This window comes from Aquarana catesbeiana, linkage group LG07 (genome assembly GCF_042186555.1).
Source record: "Aquarana catesbeiana isolate 2022-GZ linkage group LG07, ASM4218655v1, whole genome shotgun sequence".
In the NCBI taxonomy this organism is placed as follows: Eukaryota; Metazoa; Chordata; class Amphibia; order Anura; family Ranidae; genus Aquarana; species Aquarana catesbeiana.
The window spans coordinates 60,656,346-60,673,686 of NC_133330.1; the positions used below are offsets into that span (position 1 = coordinate 60,656,346).

The 17,341-nt window shown below is 41.4% G+C and overlaps 1 protein-coding gene across 1 annotated transcript in view; it reads right to left on the reverse strand.

Moving 5' to 3' along the window:
* Positions 1-2,294: 2,294 nt before the first annotated feature.
* The window catches only part of TAFA4 (TAFA chemokine like family member 4), a 373,044-nt gene continuing 357,997 nt past the window's right edge, over positions 2,295-17,341 (reverse strand). The window contains exons 5-6 of the mRNA XM_073592207.1: positions 15,628-15,752; positions 2,295-3,294 (exon numbers count right to left, since the gene is read on the reverse strand). Coding sequence (XP_073448308.1) covers positions 3,283-3,294; positions 15,628-15,752 — 137 coding nt within the window. The 3' untranslated portion in view covers positions 2,295-3,282. The remainder of the gene's footprint in view (positions 3,295-15,627; positions 15,753-17,341) is intronic.

Genomic DNA, 17,341 nt, shown 5'->3' on the forward strand with positions numbered 1-17,341 from the left:
CCATTGTCACCAAGACTTTGAGGGAAAATCCAAAAGATCTGAATTGTAATCAGAGAAATAGCAGAGGGAAAATCATCCATTGAGGATACCTGTCCCTGTGACAACTCTCTAAGATGAGACTTCTGTTTACTTTGAGAGATATCCACTAATTTACAGTTGCATCTACAGCAGGGATATGCAATTAGCGGACCTCCAGCTGTTGCAGAACTACAACTCCCATGAGGCATAGCAAGACTCTGACAGCCACAAGCATGACACCCAGAGGCAGAGGCATGATGAGACTTGTAGTTTTGCAACAGCTGGAGGTCCGCTAATTGCATATCCCTGATCTACAGGATGGAAAGTAAAGGGAAATCTCTCTAGCTGGACAAAGACAGCAAAAAATAACTTGAGTGGGGTTTTAACCCATCCAATTTAAAGCTTAAAGCGGACCTTCACCCTCTTCCGCTACTTCCCTCCACTCCGCCCCTCCATCCATCCTCATTCAGTATTGCGCTATGTTTTGTGTTTCTTTATTTTTTTTTTTTTTACCTTTTTGGGGTAGAAATGTCCAGCTTCACCTCCCCACGCACATCAGTCGTCCTTAGGCGAATGATGCGCACACTCCCCGCTGTGTCTCCTGGGATATCAACATCACATATCCCAGGAGACTTAGCCTTCCATTTAGCAAAGAAGGAGGGGGCGGGCCTATCGGGAGGCCCGCTCGCTAAACCAGGAAGATCCAGCGGGCCTCTCGATGACGTCAGAGAGAACATGGCTGCGCGGGACGGAGCTATGGCTGTGCATGAGAGGATCTCAGTGTGACATCGCTAGATCCACTGGATTGGTGAGTATCTGAAATGTTCAGATACCACCTTAGGGTAAAAGGGGGGTGAAATAAAAAAAAAAAACAGGGGGGTGTGCAGATCCTCTTTAAAGTGATTGTAAACCTGTATTTTTGTTTTAATAACTGAGCAGCCCTGATCTTCCTCTTCTTGGATCCCACGCCCGTGGTCCTGGCTCCTCCCTCCCACTGAGTGCCCACCATAGCAAGACGCTTGCTATGATGGGACTTGTGTAGGCTTGCTCCCAAGTTGGCTCTGTGTGTCCATAGACACACAGAGTGCAACTCGGCCCGCCCCCTGCTTTCTCTTTAGTGGCTGTGATTGACTGACCGTAGCGGGAGCCAATTTCTCCCGCTGCTGTCTCTGAGCCTATGAAGAGGGAGAGAACCGAGAGAGCCTCTGCTCTCATGCATATTGCTGGATCGAGATTGGGCTCAGGTAAGTATAAGGGGGGGGGAGGCTGCTGGGGAAACTGCACTCAGAAGGTTTTTTCTTTAATGCAGAGAATGCATTAAGAGAATGCATTAAGGTAAAAACACCTTCAGCTTTAAGAACCACTTTAAAGTGTTGCTAAAAAATAAGAGGGAGAGAACCAAGAGAGCCTCTGCTCTCATGCATATTGCTGGATCGAGATTGGGCTCAGGTAAGTATAAGGGGGGGGGGGCGCTGGGGAAACTGCACTCAGAAGGTTTTTTCTTTAATGCAGAGAATGCATTAAGGTAAAAACACCTTCAGCTTTAAGAACCACTTTAAAGTGTTGCTAAAAAATAAGATAAAATAAACAAAGAAATAAGCGTAGAACTTAAGAAATCAACTCAGAATATGTCTATTCTGTGCCCTTCTACCACCACCCTCTAAAAACACATGCCAGATATTAGGTGTTTTGGGCTGTATAACCCTTGTCTAACAGCAATTATGAGGAAGTTCTGAACAACTTGCATAAGTAAAGCATAGGTGTTTTAACCAAGGAAGCTTCCCCTCTTTGTGTATTTATTCATGACTGTGGAATGGAGAATGCCGAGTTGTTGTGCACCTTGCTCTATTTAATGATTACATATAAACAGTGCATAAGCTGTCACCTGCTACACAGAAGGAGAACAACAGCCTACTAAAGGTTCATAAGTCTGCTGCTATTATGAAATAGACCTGTAAAACTGGGGAAATCAGATTATACAGACTGCTCAATGACTCAAAGAGAAGGGACATATCCCCTTCCCTCCCCTCAAGTGCAGTTGGGAAAGAGAGACTTGTCTGGCTTAGGTTACACTGGGTGTTTCCATGCATACAGACAATTCTGGGCTTTCTTCTTAGAAAGTCCATCATTCGCAAACTAGTGTCACTGATGTTTGTTTGAAAAACAAAGTTTAACTAGCATAAGTAAAAACACTATGAAATAACAGTTTATAATCTTGTAAGTGAAATAATATAAACCAAAAGCCATAATACATTCACTTTATAAAAAGGTCCCTATAGTATGCAAGTGATTGTATATCTATGGTTGTAATAATAGGCTGTAAACTACTCAAGGGGGGAGACTGATGGTGAATGAATGGCTCCATGTACTCTGTAAAACACTGCAGAAAGTGTCTACTCTATAAAAAGAATTCAACTAATTATAAAGTACAAATTGCTAGATTTTCTACCTAGGTGATACTACAGGCTCCTAGTGAACTGAATGCCAATTTTTTTAAATTTAATTTTAAAACGTATCTACCCCATAGGTTTACAGGTGAGATATTTAATTTAAAATACAAAACTAAATTACCTGTGGACTTCTGTATCTCTCGGGGGCTCAGTGTTGGTTTTTGACATTTGAGTTCCCAGCTCAACCCAACTGCCATAATTATTATAAGAGTCTCTGTTACTCTCATTGTGAATTGTAATATTTTTTTACAATAAATAGAATGCAGTAGGAGTGTGGCATCCCCTTGGCTTGCCAGTGCAGTCCCTGAAGGATATAAGATTTATTGATAGAACCCACCTGCATGTACCCAAAACTAAAATATCAATTTTGGATGCTTTTAGCATTTTAATTATTTTGGTTTAGGAAAATGACCAGTTTCATCTTGAATATATATTATAATCTTTGTTCAGTTCCAAGATATTAAATGAAGTAAAACCCAAAAGCTGTTCCACCAAGTTTGTCTTCAAGATATCGATAATCCAGAATCCAGTTTTCTTTATGGTAGAATTTTTTTATTTTTTTGTAATCCAAAGTTAACTTCCAAGACGATCAAAGGGACTTCAAGTCAGTATGTGCAGAAATTAATTTTATCAATAGTTTATTTAAAGCCTCTACAGAATCCCGGAACAATACAATAAAATAGGTTGAAAATGTTGTTTATCTTCAGCAGGGTTCCTAAAAAGTTAAGTCAGAAGTCTGCGAAGGAAATTGAGTGCACATATTTTCACCGATGTGCTACAATTACTTCTGCTTCATCATCACATTTGATGTTCGCTACCGTGTTACCTGCAATGAGATAAATAGAGTTTATTATAATGCTTAGAACAAAAAGGTAAGAATAAAAGGCCACCTAAATTTAATCAGTATACTGGTGTTACTGTCCAAGAACCAGGGAACACAATTATTTCTACAGTCTAGGATTCAAGGGCATTTATAAAATAAGCAATCTACTTAATGGGGCAACAAGTTGCAGAAAATGAATACCAAAAAATAAAGCCACTCTATACATAGTTTTTTTAGCTTAAGAGAGATTGTCTCATATGTTTTTGATTTTGTTTCAGAAGCTGGAAGGTCTATAATATTTTGTTGGTATTCCACATACAATGCCCCATTTTTATACTTGATGGAAGTCCATCATTCACCAATAATCAGAAAACAAATTGCTGTTCTATGGGATCTATCGCTTATGAAATGGAAATAACTGATGAATTAGACATGTTAAATTTGAACAAGTGAGATGTTTAGGTACGGTGTAATGGAGGATGACAGTGAAGGTTGATAGTTATCTTATAAAGGATACATTTTCCAAGCTAAAATTGATTGATTTCCACCATTTAGTTTATTCATCCATTAAATAAGCCCCATTGACATGCACGATGTTTCTGTAACATATTTTTAGAAGTGTCTGTGAAATGTTCTGGGGAATGAAGATGTTCAGATGTGCCTACAGCTATCAGAAAATGTTCTTCCTATCTAGCTGGTTATGTTCGGATTAAGGAAAGTTTGCATGTCTGTAGACCCTACCCAACAACAAAAGACATCCCCAACGCAAGCTTTTTTGAGAGTAGATATGCCAGGTTGGATTCTTCCACAGATATTTGGTATAGTTTTCCAGCTTCTCCCCCCATTTGATTATTCCCCTCCCTATTTGGAAAACCTCCTGTACCCTTATCTTTTTTTATTTTTTTATTTCTATACATACCTTTTTTCCAGATTGTGTTTGGATTGACATTTTCGTGGATCAGTCATACATGCTCCCCTTTTTTATGATGCACAATTAGAGATGTAATTCTTTACACAATATTATTATTATTATACAGGATTTATATAGCACCAACAGCTTTCACAGTGCTTTACAACATGAGGGCAGACAGTATAGAGTAATCAGAATACAATTCAATACAGGAGGAATCAGAGGGCCCTGCTCATTAGAGTTTACAATCTAAAAGGGATACAAAAGTTAATCCCTGTGGGAGATGCACTGATGGAGAAAACAAAAGTACAGTTGTTAAGTTGAGGCAGGATAGGCTTCTCTAAAGAGAAGGGTTTTCAGGGATTGCGTATAAGTGGACAGAGTTGGAGATAGTCAGACACATTGGGGTAGGGGGTTTCTACAGGGTGAGAGAGACTCAGGAGAAATCCTGGACTGGAGAACTGGAAAAGGTGACAAGGGAGCTAGAGAGCAGGAGGTCTTGGGAAGAAAAAAGAGACTGATTTAGTTGGTATTTTTAGACTGGGTTAGTGATGCAGCTGGAGGAGTTGTGGATGGCTTTGTAAGTTGTTGTTAGTATTTTAAATTGAATTTGTTGGGTGAGTGGAAGCCGGTGGAGGGATGGGCAGAGAGGGGTGGCAGACACTGAGCGGTTGATAAGGTGATTGAGTCTGGCAGCAGCATTCATGCTGGACTAAAGGTGGGATAGCGTATGTAAAAGTAATCCAATGAGAAGGGAGTTGCTGTAATCAAGGTGAGAGATAACCAGGGAGTGGGAAGAGCATATTTTTGAGATGTTGTGGAGGTTGAGGTGGCAACCTTTGAACAGTGATTGGATGTGGGGCCAAAAGGAGAGTTCAGAGTCCAGGATTACACCTAGCTACCTGGCATGTGGAGACGGGTTAATAGTTGTGCCATCAATCTTGACAGAGAAGGCAGGGGAAAGGGTATGCAGGGGAAAAAACATTGTGAGCTTGGTTTTGGATAGATTGAGTTTGAGGTAGTGGTGTGATATCCAGATTGATATGTCTGTTAGTACATTAGTGATGTGTGAGGAGATGTGATGTGTGAGGAGTGTGATAGAGTGATCTGAGGTGTAGAGAAATAAATTTGGGTGTCATCAAAGTAGAAATGGTATTGAAAGCCATTGGAGGTGACAGCTGACCCAGGGAGGAGGTGTAGATCGAGGATAGGAGTGGCGCAAGAACAGTACCCTGGGGGACCCCCGAAAAAAGACAGGAAGAGGAGAGGAGGAGGAGGTAGAACTGACACAGAAGATTCAGTGGGATAGGTAGGATGAGAACCAACAAAGAGTACAATCATGGAGACCAAAGGAGTGGAGTTTTTTTAGGAGAAGGCAGCAAAGGCAGCAGAGAGGTCCAGGAGTAGGAATACAGAATAGTGACCATTGGTTTTAGTCGTTAGTAAATTGTTTGTGAGTTTTAAGAGAGCAGTTTCTGTGGAGTGTTGAGGAGAAGTCCAGACTCAATGTAATAAAGAAGGGTATTTTCAGTGAGGTGGTAGCTGAGTTGGATGTAGACCAGGTGTTCAATAAGTTTGGAGGTAAAGGGGAGAGGGGTTGTAAGTTGTGGGTTGTTAAGATTGGTGGGATCCAACAATGGCTATGAGGGTTACTAGTATTTGTTTTAGAGAGGAGGAGAAGAGAGGGAGGGATTGAAGATGTGAGTTAGAGAGTGTAGGATAGAGCCAGAGGGTGACCGTAGTATTTACATAAGAACAGGGTCCAGGAGGCAGGTAGTTAGGTGGGCATTAGAAAAATGTTTAGCAACCCCATCTATAGTAGCAGGGATAAATGGGGGAAGTATTGAGTGTACCTGTGGACATGAAGTGTTAAGTGGGGGAGATATCTGTACAGTGTAGATCTCATCACAAATTGTATATTATGAATTGATTGGCAATCTCCTGGGCAGTGAGTAAATTAGTGAGTGGAGGAGGTGGAGGACAAAGTAGAGGGTAAATGTGGAGGCAGAATTTATATTGGTTGAAATCTTTTTGAAACCTAGTCTTAAGCCACAGACACTCAAGAGTGCAGCTACGTTTTTTGAGATTTCTAGTGTCATCTGTTTGCCAAAGTTGTAGGGGTCAGGGCCTGATTCAGTGTATAGTGAGGGGGGGTGGAAGTGTGTCCAGGGAAGATGACAGTGAACTGTTGTAGATTAGTTTGGGGCAGGAGAGGTGTGAGATTTTGTCAGAGGTCGTCAGTAGCAGAATAGAGAATAGAAGGGTTAATGCGGCAAAGGTTTCTAGGGTTAAGTGTTGGAGGGAGAGGAGAGTGAAAGTAATAAGGTAGTAATCAGAGAGAGGAAAAGGATTGTTGGAGAGGTTACACGGAGTGCATAGGTAGGAGAATACAAGGTCAAGTGTGTTGCCATCTGAGTGAGTAGAGTCATGTATCCATTGCTTAACCGCTTATCGCTGACGTACGCACATATGCAGCCTCGGCTTTAAGGGGATATACCGGGATGATGACTTTAGGGATATCAACCGATGCGGCTAAAAGCTGCTTGGTTGTTATCCCAAAGGGGCGGGAGGGGACGTCCCCCCCTCCCGCCGCTATTTCCGGGCCTCCCATCCCACCGGGAGACCCAAGCCACGATCCGGCACTTTCCCCAGGAAGAGTAATGCCCCGTACACACGGTCGGACTTTGTTCGGACATTCTGAAAATCCTAGGTTTTTTTCTGACGGATGTTGGCTCAAACTTGTTTTGCGTACACACGGTCGCACAAAGTTGTCGGAATTTCCGATCGCCAAGAACGCGGTGACATCAAGCACGTACGACGAGACTAGAAAAGGCCAGTTCAGAACCAAGCGCCAAACCCTTTGGGCTCCTTTTGCTAATCTCGTGTTAGTAAAAGTTTGGTGAAAGACTCGTGGTTTTCAGATCGTTTTCTGCCTTTCAGTTTGTGCTTGTGGGTTTGTATCTGCTCTTCAGTGCGTGCAAGCAAGTTCCGCGTGACTTAGTCATTGTATTCTTGTTCGTTCGTTACTGGTTTTCAGGTCGCTCTTCACAGGCCTTGCTGTTCTTCAGTGCGTTCTGTTACTTCGTTCTGAGCAGCCGACCGTTTTCTAGCCATGTTGCGTATGCTTACTCCTCGTAGAGTTCATGCTGTGCGGGGGCTTGGTGTTGGGGTCCTGACCTTGACACAAGTCCAGTCCATGAACAGAGTGGGGAGGAGTTCATGGACCAAGAATTGGTTGCTTCAGCGTGACCAGTTCTCTCATATGCCTTTGCTCCGTAAGATCCGTGAGAATAATCCTGATGATTTCAGGAACTTTCTCAGGATGACGGACCCCGTGTTTCACCATCTGTTAGCTTCGCTGACCCCTTATATTAGCAGGCAAGATACCTGCATGAGGCAAGCCATCACTCCGGAGCAGAGGTTGGTCGCTACCCTGCGGTATTTGGCGACAGGGAGAAGTCTGCAGGACTTGAAGTTCTCGATAGGCATCTCCCCCCAGGCTCTGGGGATCATCATCCCAGAGACCTGTTCTGCCATCATACAGGTCCTGCCGAAGGAGTATATGAAGGTAAGATTTTTATCCTTTAATATCACATTTTATTGTATTTAATGTTTGCTAATATATTGTATTTCTTTCCTCGTTCCCTAATTACCATGATTGGAATATGCTGTGAATGTCCCCTTTTGTCCTCATGCATGCTGGATTTTTATGTAATTATTTTTTTAGGTCCTTCATACCTGATTGTCCTTCACTAACCTCCCCAGCATGGTGTCTCCTGGCCCTATATTCACCTCATGTAGTCACTTAACAATGTATTTTATCATCTCCATAGTAGTGCTTTACCCCAAACACCCCCTAAAATGTTTAGAAATGTTATTTTAGCTTTAAATTCTGGCAGAGTGGCAGAGGCTTATTTTTTGTGGTGTCCCCAAATCATTTTTAGTAACCCTCCCTCCCCCAACTGCTAAGTCAGCTGATCCCAATTCTCTATCTATCCTCAATCATCTATCTGCTGACTTTGCCAAACCCATACACACTATACCTATCTCTTTTGTGCTCTGATTTATAGATGAATTCCCCAAAGCATGTAGTACAAGGGTCTGCCTGTATACTTTCCAATGGTACTGTTTGAATTTTTAAGATACTATTATTATCTTGAGTCAGGTAATAGCAGAATGTTCAAATGTGCTCAAATGTGTTCAATGTGTATTTATATCTTTGTATTCGGACACTTCTTACCTGTCCAGTGGGCTGCCAATAGTGTAACTGAGGGGCTGTTCCAAGTAATACCCTGTATTTAGGCATTCATCTCTCAATGAAGTGAAGAGGGTTACTTGTCCAAGATTTCCACACCCCCCGTAATGTTCGAAATGGCCCATGAAATGGGGGGGGAGGGGGAATACGATAGGTGTACCTTATACTTTGGTGTTGTTAAATTCCCCTTAAATACTATCTGGAGGTTGCCCCAGAATGTTTGTGCCTAATCTGCTTGCCATGTTTCTGTGCAAAAATATTAATTTATTTTTGTTTTCCTCAACAGTTTCCTTCCACGCCACAGGAATGGCAGACTGTGGCCTCCCACTTTGCCCAGTGGTGGGACTTTCCTAACTGCGGAGGGGCAATTGATGGAAAACATGTCCACATCATCCCACCACCCAACTCGGGGTCGTACTATTTCAACTATAAGGGGTTCAATAGTATTGTGATGTTGGCGGTGGTGTCGGCTAATTACGACTTCTTGTATGTGGACGTGGGGAAGAATGGCCGGATGTCCGATGGTGGAGTCATTGCCCAGACGGAGTTCTACAGGCATCTCCAGAATGGCAGCTTGGACTTGCCAGCTCCAGAGGACAATGTGGAAGGACTCCCATTCATGTTCGTTGCTGATGAAGCGTTTGCACTGGGGGACCACCTGATGCGGCCATTCCCGATGAGGAGCCTCACCCCGGAACAGAGGGTTTTTAATTACCGGCTGGCCAGAGCCCGAAGAGTGGTGGAGAACACATTTGGAATCCTGGCCAGCCAGTTCCGCCTATTTCTGACACCTATTCATATGGCGGAGTATAAACTGAACCATATTATACTGGCGTGCTGTATTCTCCATAACTTTTTAAGGAAACATTCGGCCAACTATGCTGGCTCAGTTGGGCCTGAGGCCGGAGTGATACCTGAAACACTAACGGCGCTTGAAAGCGGCCGTCCTGGCTTGCCCTCCCTGAGTGCCCATGATGTCCGGTTACGATACCTGGAGTTCTTTGCGGGTAGGGGGGCCATTAATATGCCTTCAAATTTGTGAAGCCTTTTTCCAATAAAAAAAAAAAAAAAAAGAAATTCTTTGTGGACATTTACTGCTTGTGTTTGTTTTAGCTGACCCTGACAGCAATGTGTGGAGTCCTGAAAATGGCGTGATTGTGTAACCTTATACAAAGCACTGTTGGCTGTTATTTACTAAAGGCGTATACACTTTTTATACTACAAGTGCTCTTGAAACTGCAATGAAAATGCTCTTGTAGTGCAAAGAGGATTTGCCCTTAGGAAATAACCACCATTTTTTACGAAAACAGCAATTACATCACCACAAAATGTTGTCGCGTTGAGACAATAATCCACACATTCTTGATTAACAAACTTTTTAATACCTGCACAATCACATGTGCATTTAGAAACGGTTTTTAGAACAAACCAACATGTTTGTTGTATAACAATTTTTGGGGTGGCATTATCAAAAATAGAAATGTCCATTTACGATAAAACAGGCCTGTGTAAAACCAACAAGAAAGACAAAAAACTTGAAGGCAATATCAGACATGAGTATTTAGGAACTGTGTTTGATATTGCGTTCAGATGGGGTCAAATCACCTCTTGAAAAGCCAAATTTGGAAGATGCACACCAATTTCCGAATGTCAACATGTGCTAGCTGCCATCACGGGGGATCAAAGGACGTGTTTTGAGGGAGCAAGCCCTTCCTCACCGCTACTTTATTATTGAGGAAGGGGTTGCACCCCCAAAACGTGTCCATTGATCTCCCGTGATGGCAGATAGCACATGTTGGCACACTGTGTGCATCCTCCAAATTTGGCTGTTCGAAACATTTCAAAAATATTTTAAACATTGTACCAAACCAAAGTGATTTTGTGGGGTATTAAATTCACCCCAAAACATCAATGTTGTTATTATTTTTTTTAATCACATCATTGATTTTTGACTTGAGGTTCTCCAATTCTAAATTACACCCCATGATCTCCCCGATCAGGATCTGGGCACTTTCTGATGTGAACGGATCTCGATCCCTAACAACACGATCACCTAAAAAGAGAGAAAACAAACAAAAACAGGTGTCAAAAATCTGCCAGCATCCATCTCTTACCTGAGTCTGTGGTTGCAGACACTCACCTGTTGTGGTGCCTATTTCAACCACATCTTCTTCCTCCTCCTGCTCCACTTGGGTTGGGGGTATTTCACCTTCTTCCACAGGTGGGGGGTCTGTGGTCTCCTCGGATGAGGGGTGTCCTCTGAGTCTTTTCTCCCCTATGTAAAACAAAAAGGGTATAATTAGCACACAGTGATTTGATGGCAGAACTATAAATAGGAAACATTGCTTGGAAGTGGGGTACAATTGTCAATTTTAGCAGAGTTCAAAGATGTCGCTTTTTTATTGTCCTTTGTCAACCTGCAATACTTTACCTGTTTAGTACAAGCTTCACAGATCGAGACCCCCCTATAGTATACACTGGAGCACCTGTGTGCCCCCCCTAATAAAAATGGTGTTCTTGTGTCCCACACTAGTGCTCCAGTGTCCAGATGTGAAAACAGCTGCTGAGTGTCCTCTGCTTACACAGAATCTAGTTTGCATTTAATTCTAGTAACAAACCCATCTACACAACCAAATATTTTGCATCCAAGTAGGCCCTAAAAAATGTAGGAAAACGCATATGGCCTAAACAATGGTGTTTTAGAGGGCGAAAAAAAAAATGTTTGATACGAACGAATAATGGGCGCATGAACATTAAAATTGACATTTGAAACTGTACAATTTGGAAAAGCATATGGAGCAGAACGAACGTAATAAAGACAAAAAGAATAGGAACACAGCACAACTACTTACTTTTTTGCAGCACTCTCCGGATCTTTCGGTACTGCTGGGGCTCTCTTAATTTTAGGTCCGACCACCGCTTCCTGAGCTGATCTTTCGATCGTCGTACCCCGAAATTCCTGTGCAGACTTTTGATCACTTTCGCCGTGATCTTAGCCTTTCTGATATTGGGGTTGGGGTAAGGCCCATACTTCCCGTCATAGTCGGCCTTCTTCATGATGTCCACCATCTCCCCAAAGGACATATTTGTGGCCTTAAATCATCTCCTTCTGGATGGGGACGTGTCCGGATCCGGGCTTTCCTCCTCCTCCGCCTCCGTGCTATAATTAGCACGCACCTGCTCTGACTCCGCCATGTGCTCTTCACCCACTGCGCCGAACAAAAAGGGGCTGGGAATAGACTAGAAAGAATGTCAGGGGCGGGCGGAGTTACACGCATGCGCAGTGTGTATAAAGCGTAACACGCGTGCGTAGTACATACGATCTGTGAGCGGACGAAGGAGCATTGGACGCGCCGATCGTAAGAACGAAGGTAAGAGACAAACTTGTGCCTATACTGCTTCTAGATTGAGGCCTATATTGTAACAAGATTAGGAGAGTTTTGTCTGACATTAGGCTTTGTCTTGTGTTGTGTCTTGCAGTGAACATGGATATCTTATTAAAAGATAATGACTTCATGTCACTATTCATTGATATGTTAAGGGAGCTGCCATGTCTGTGGGAGATCAACAACCTACATTACAAGAACCAAACAAAGAGGAAGGCAGCACTGAATAAATTGTAGGAAATTGTGAAGCAGGTGATCCCCACGGCAGACATCACATTTTTGAAGATCTTAATTGGTGGCCTGAGGAGTACATATGTAAGGGAGCGCCAGAAAGTCCAGGATTCGCAGAGATCCGGAGCAGCAGATGACATCTAGTCCTCCTCCAGGTCCTACTCCTCCTCCTGCCACATCTCCAACAGCACAGCCACAGCCAGGAATGAAGCGTGGAAGTAAGACCAGAAAGTGAGGACCCTGGATCCAGTCTGGTCGGCCAAAAGATGCAGCCTCTTGTGGTACCACAGCCTGGGGACACAGATGTCATCTGCTGCTTTCCGGATCTCTGCGACTTCTGGACCAGACTGCCCTCCCTTACATATGGACTCCTCAGGCCACCAATTTTGATGTTCAAGAATTGATGTCTGCCCTGGGGGTCCCATGCTTCACTAATTTCTCATGTTTATCCAGTGTTGCCTCCCTCTTTGTTTGGTTCTGAGCCCTTAATAAAGGAATTTTTGTTGGAATTATACTTGCCTATGTGTGTTTTACTTCAAAAAGGACAGTTTGTTGGTGAGGATTCAGGTACATTTCCAAAATACAATGTGAAATTAACAAGGGACACCAACAACAAACAATCTCCTTGAGATTAAATAATAAAAGATATCAATGGTGTTGTGGTAACTTGACACACAAAACACACACAAAAATATTCTGGAGTCAAACTAAAAACAACATTAAACAAAGATCAGCCTTGGAAAAAATACAAACATAAAATCTAAACCAAAAATGGCTTAAAAAAAAAAAAAATAAATAAAAAACATTCTGTCAGATGTGACAAATAACAATATATTCAGGGAATCCCAATAAAAAAAAAAAAAAAAAAAAATGTTTGTGAGAAGTGTGTGTGAATATGAGCAGCAAAACTACTTCATTCTTGTCACATTATAAAGAAGAAGAGAGTGCGCTGTATTAAAACATTTTTAACATTGCAGCGTGATGAAAGTGCTGTATCCATTGCGAACGCTAAGTTTACCAGACCGAGCTGTTCCGTGTCGGAATTTCTTCTGAGCATGCATGGCACTTTGTGCGTCGGAACAGGCCACACACAGTCGGAATTGACGCGTCGGAAAATCCGATGGAAAATGTCCAATGGAGCCCACACACGGTCGGAATTTCCGACAACACGCTCCGATCAGACATTTTCCATCGGAAAATCCGACCGTGTGTACGGGGCATAAGACTGAAACAAAGCCGGAAACAGCTTCGTTACAGTCTTCTGTAAACACACGCAAGAGACGTCACAGCCTCACTTCCGATTTACTCAGCTGCCAATGGTGCAGATTAAAAAAAAAAATTACAGTATTCCGAATCATCATTTTTGGCGATCTGAATACTTTGAAGTGCAAACATGTTTACATGTTTACATTCCTTGTGACAGCAATAAAAGTGATCAGAATTTTTTTTGCGACAAAGTGACAATGTAAAAATAAATAAAAATAAAATAAATAAGGGAAAAAAAATGTTTTCAAGCGTCCCCGCGTGCTCACGCAGCAAAAAAAACGCATATGTAAGTTGCACCCGCATATGTAAACGGTGTTCAAACCACACGTGTGAGGTATCGCCGCGATCATTAGAGTGAGAGCAATAATTCTAGCAAAAGAGCTCCTCTGTAACTATAACCTGTTACCATAGTTTGCCATTCCACGAGCGGGCGCAATTTCAAAGCATGACATGTTAGTTATCTATTTACTCGGCGTAACATCCTCTTTCACAATGTACAAAAGAATTGGGCTAACTTTACTGTTTAGTTTTTTAATTCATTAAAGGGTCCTATTTCCCCAAAAAACAAAAACAATCACCATTTTATTCTCTAGGGTCTCTGCTCAAAAATATATATATATAATGTTTGGGGGTTCTAAGTAATCTTGTAGCAAAAAATACAGATTTTACATTGTAAGCAACGGATTTCAGAAACAGGCTTAGGCATGAAAGGGTTAAGGTCAAAAGAGGAGGTTAGACTCATGTGGGGTTTATACACATTTAAAGGGATGCTTATACAATTCTGTCTAAAGGATTAGGGTAGCACTTGGTATATATATTTGTTGTTGTGGGCTTGTGTAGGTACGAATGATTGCAGCTACTACTAGTCTCGCTCCCCAGAATAGCAGGTAGACAAGTCTAGCTTCAGTGCTGTGCTGTAGCTCAACAGCTGCAACACATACAGAAACATTCTTTTATTAAACAGATGTGCACATCTGAACAGGACCAAGTGCTAGGTGCACTGGGTCCCCTGGGGGGATTCAACAAGGCTTTTCAACTGCTAGTGATAATTCTTCTTCAAGGAAGGAGAAGGGGACCACACTAAATAAATGGACCTTGCACCTTAGGTGTTTTTTTTTTTTTTAGGTAATTATTTAAAAAAAAAAACAAACAATTGATTTCATTGGTGTCTTCATTTATGCTTGATGTTTAGCTTTAAGAAAACTCCTTACTGCCAAAGGAGTTTGCAATAAGGCAAACTTTTGTTCCAAACATTTAAGAGTTGTCATAGACAGAGGAACTTATAAAAAGTTATTTTTCTGCATATATCATTTCTTGCTTATTATGCATTAATCTGGTTTACTGAGCTCATTTAGATTCAGTTGCGTCTATTCACATACATTTGAGAAGTGTGGTCGGATAGTAAGGGAATGACAGCGGAAATTTAGGCATATTTCTTGTCATTTCAAATATTATGCTTTGTCTTCATGCAAGGTGAATGGCGTATTAAAATAATGTGCATCTATAATGAAATGAATAATTTTCTACACAGGGAAAGTTGCATTGGTGCAAGAAAAATGGACAGCCCCTTTACTCCAAGGTGAAATAGGGCCTATTTACCTCCAGTTTCCTTATGAGCGAATTTTAACTATAGTGTAATATTGGAAAAGTGTTGCACATAAGAAATTTAATCTAAAGAACTATTACATGCGTCGTTATCAGCTATGAAACTATGGAATTGTTTATGTATGTAAACAACATACTCAACTAATTATGTCACAAAGCCTATATTGAATCACCCCCAGAGTTCATTGGAAAGGATTACCATGTCAGAAGTATGCACTTTTCTTCTTTTCTTTTCTGTGTGTTTTTTAATACATTTTCTGCATTTGTAAACTCAGAATTCAGTTTTTTTCTGACTTTTATTCTTAGAATTCTAACTTGAAACTCAGAATTCTGAATTTTATTCTTAGAATCCTGACTTGAAACTCAGAATGCTGAAGTTAAAACTCAGAATTTTGCACAACGTTTTAAATGTCAGAATTCTGACTTTGAAACTGAAAATTTTGTTTAATAAATTTCAAGGATGGAAAAAAAAATTAGCAAAAACTCCCCACTTTTTGTCTTTGCCATACTTTTACATGCCGAAGAACACCACTTTCATGTCAATGATCCTCAAGGTAGCGGCAAGTTATGAGGAAGAAGGTGCCTTGCCAACTAACCCATTAGACCAACATACCTGGCAAACGTTGTAATGATGTCATGATAAGAAACATCATACAAACAGGAAGAAGACAGCCATCACTCACCTTTGTAGTTTTGATTTTATTTCCACTGCTACAGGACCAGCCTGTGAGATCTGGCAAAACTTTACACTCTTCCCACTCCATACAGGGCTGCATGTGACACCACCACTTCTGGATAACAATTGATGCTGGAGAATGGAAAGAGAAATGTAGTTTGATGGGTCAGAAAACTTTTTTCTCAGTGTTCAGTGAAGTCATTTAACAAAAGTGCATCAGAAATGTTTGCAGCCATAGGGTTAAGTTAATTCATTTTTGAATGGGTACAAGGATTTAATAGAAGGTTAAAGTGATATTAAAACCAAAAATATAATATATATTGCAGATTACCAATCCTTAGATTGATAAGGATAAAGTTATATCCACAGACATGGCAGTTCGAGTGACGAGACAAACCATTTACCACTGCCAGGGGTATTTTACAATGATCAGCATTTATTTATTTATAAAAAAACCTTTATCCCAAAAGGAAAATAAAAACAAAAAAACTGTTGTTGTAACTGTTGTAACTGCTTATAAAGCGTGAGCTAGAGTATGGTTTAATTTGTTATGTGTCTAAATCTACTAGTCCATACCTCCCAACTTTTTTAAGATGAGAACAAGGGACACCTATTTAGGTATGTAGGGCAAAAGTCTGTAGGCATAGGACACACACCCTGCCACGCCCCCATAAAGAAGAATTATACAAAAAAATTATTAGTTAAACCCACAAATACTTTTTTTTATCATTACTATTCCTTCATACTGGCTTTTGAAATTTCCAAATGCAGCAATTTAGAAATTGGATGAAATGTTTAGTACTGGGAAACACTTTTTGAAGTGCATTTTATATAAAACTATATTTTTCAAAATGAGGAACAAATGAGGAGGAAAGAGGGACAGAGGCACAGTCTCTCGAAATCAGGGACAGTTGGGAGCTATGCTAGTCTAACACTCCCCCCCTCCCAGATTAACAATGCTGCTATCTAAATGTGCCCCCAGGCTCCTTCATCCACAGAGGGGGCATTCCAATACAGGAGGAGTGTTACTGGCCAGATCATCAGGTTAAAACAGTTGGAAAATAAAGCCTGAAAAAATTGAATGATTGTTAAGTTGCTGTCAGGGCTGGGCTTAGCCCTTCCTTCTCTAAGCTGGCCGCTCAGCTGTCGGCTAAGTGCCAGCTCCTATCTCCTATCTGAGTAACTATCCCACAGTTACTCAGCTGTTGATGATATCCTGCTCGTCAGTCCTGCCTACTTGGGCCGTCCAGCCCAGAGGATCTCTGCCGTCACCATAGTCAACATCACACAGACGCTCTCCTGCATTCCTGTTAAAAGACTTGCTTGGCTGACATCCCTACGCTCATCTCCGGCTCCCTGACGTTTGGCTTGTCTGACTATCCATCCGGTTCCTGAACTTTGGCTATGTTTTGACTATGTTTTGTTCTATTTACTTTTATTATTAAACAAGTGTGATTTAACTGTACTTCTGTCTCGGTCTGATTTCATCGTTTCTGACAGTTGCAATATGTGACATTTTTGGTTTGGGGTTTAATACTGCTTTAATTTTTTCATCTAGATGCATATGACTGTGCAAAGCAACCCTATAAACAGTAAAAAAACTTTACTCACTAGACATTCACAACGTTTTAGACAGTCTTAACATATCACTAACACTCTACAATAATGCTGCAAAAACCATTAACAAGGCACACAGCAAGGCTCCACCGCTGCTTGCACCT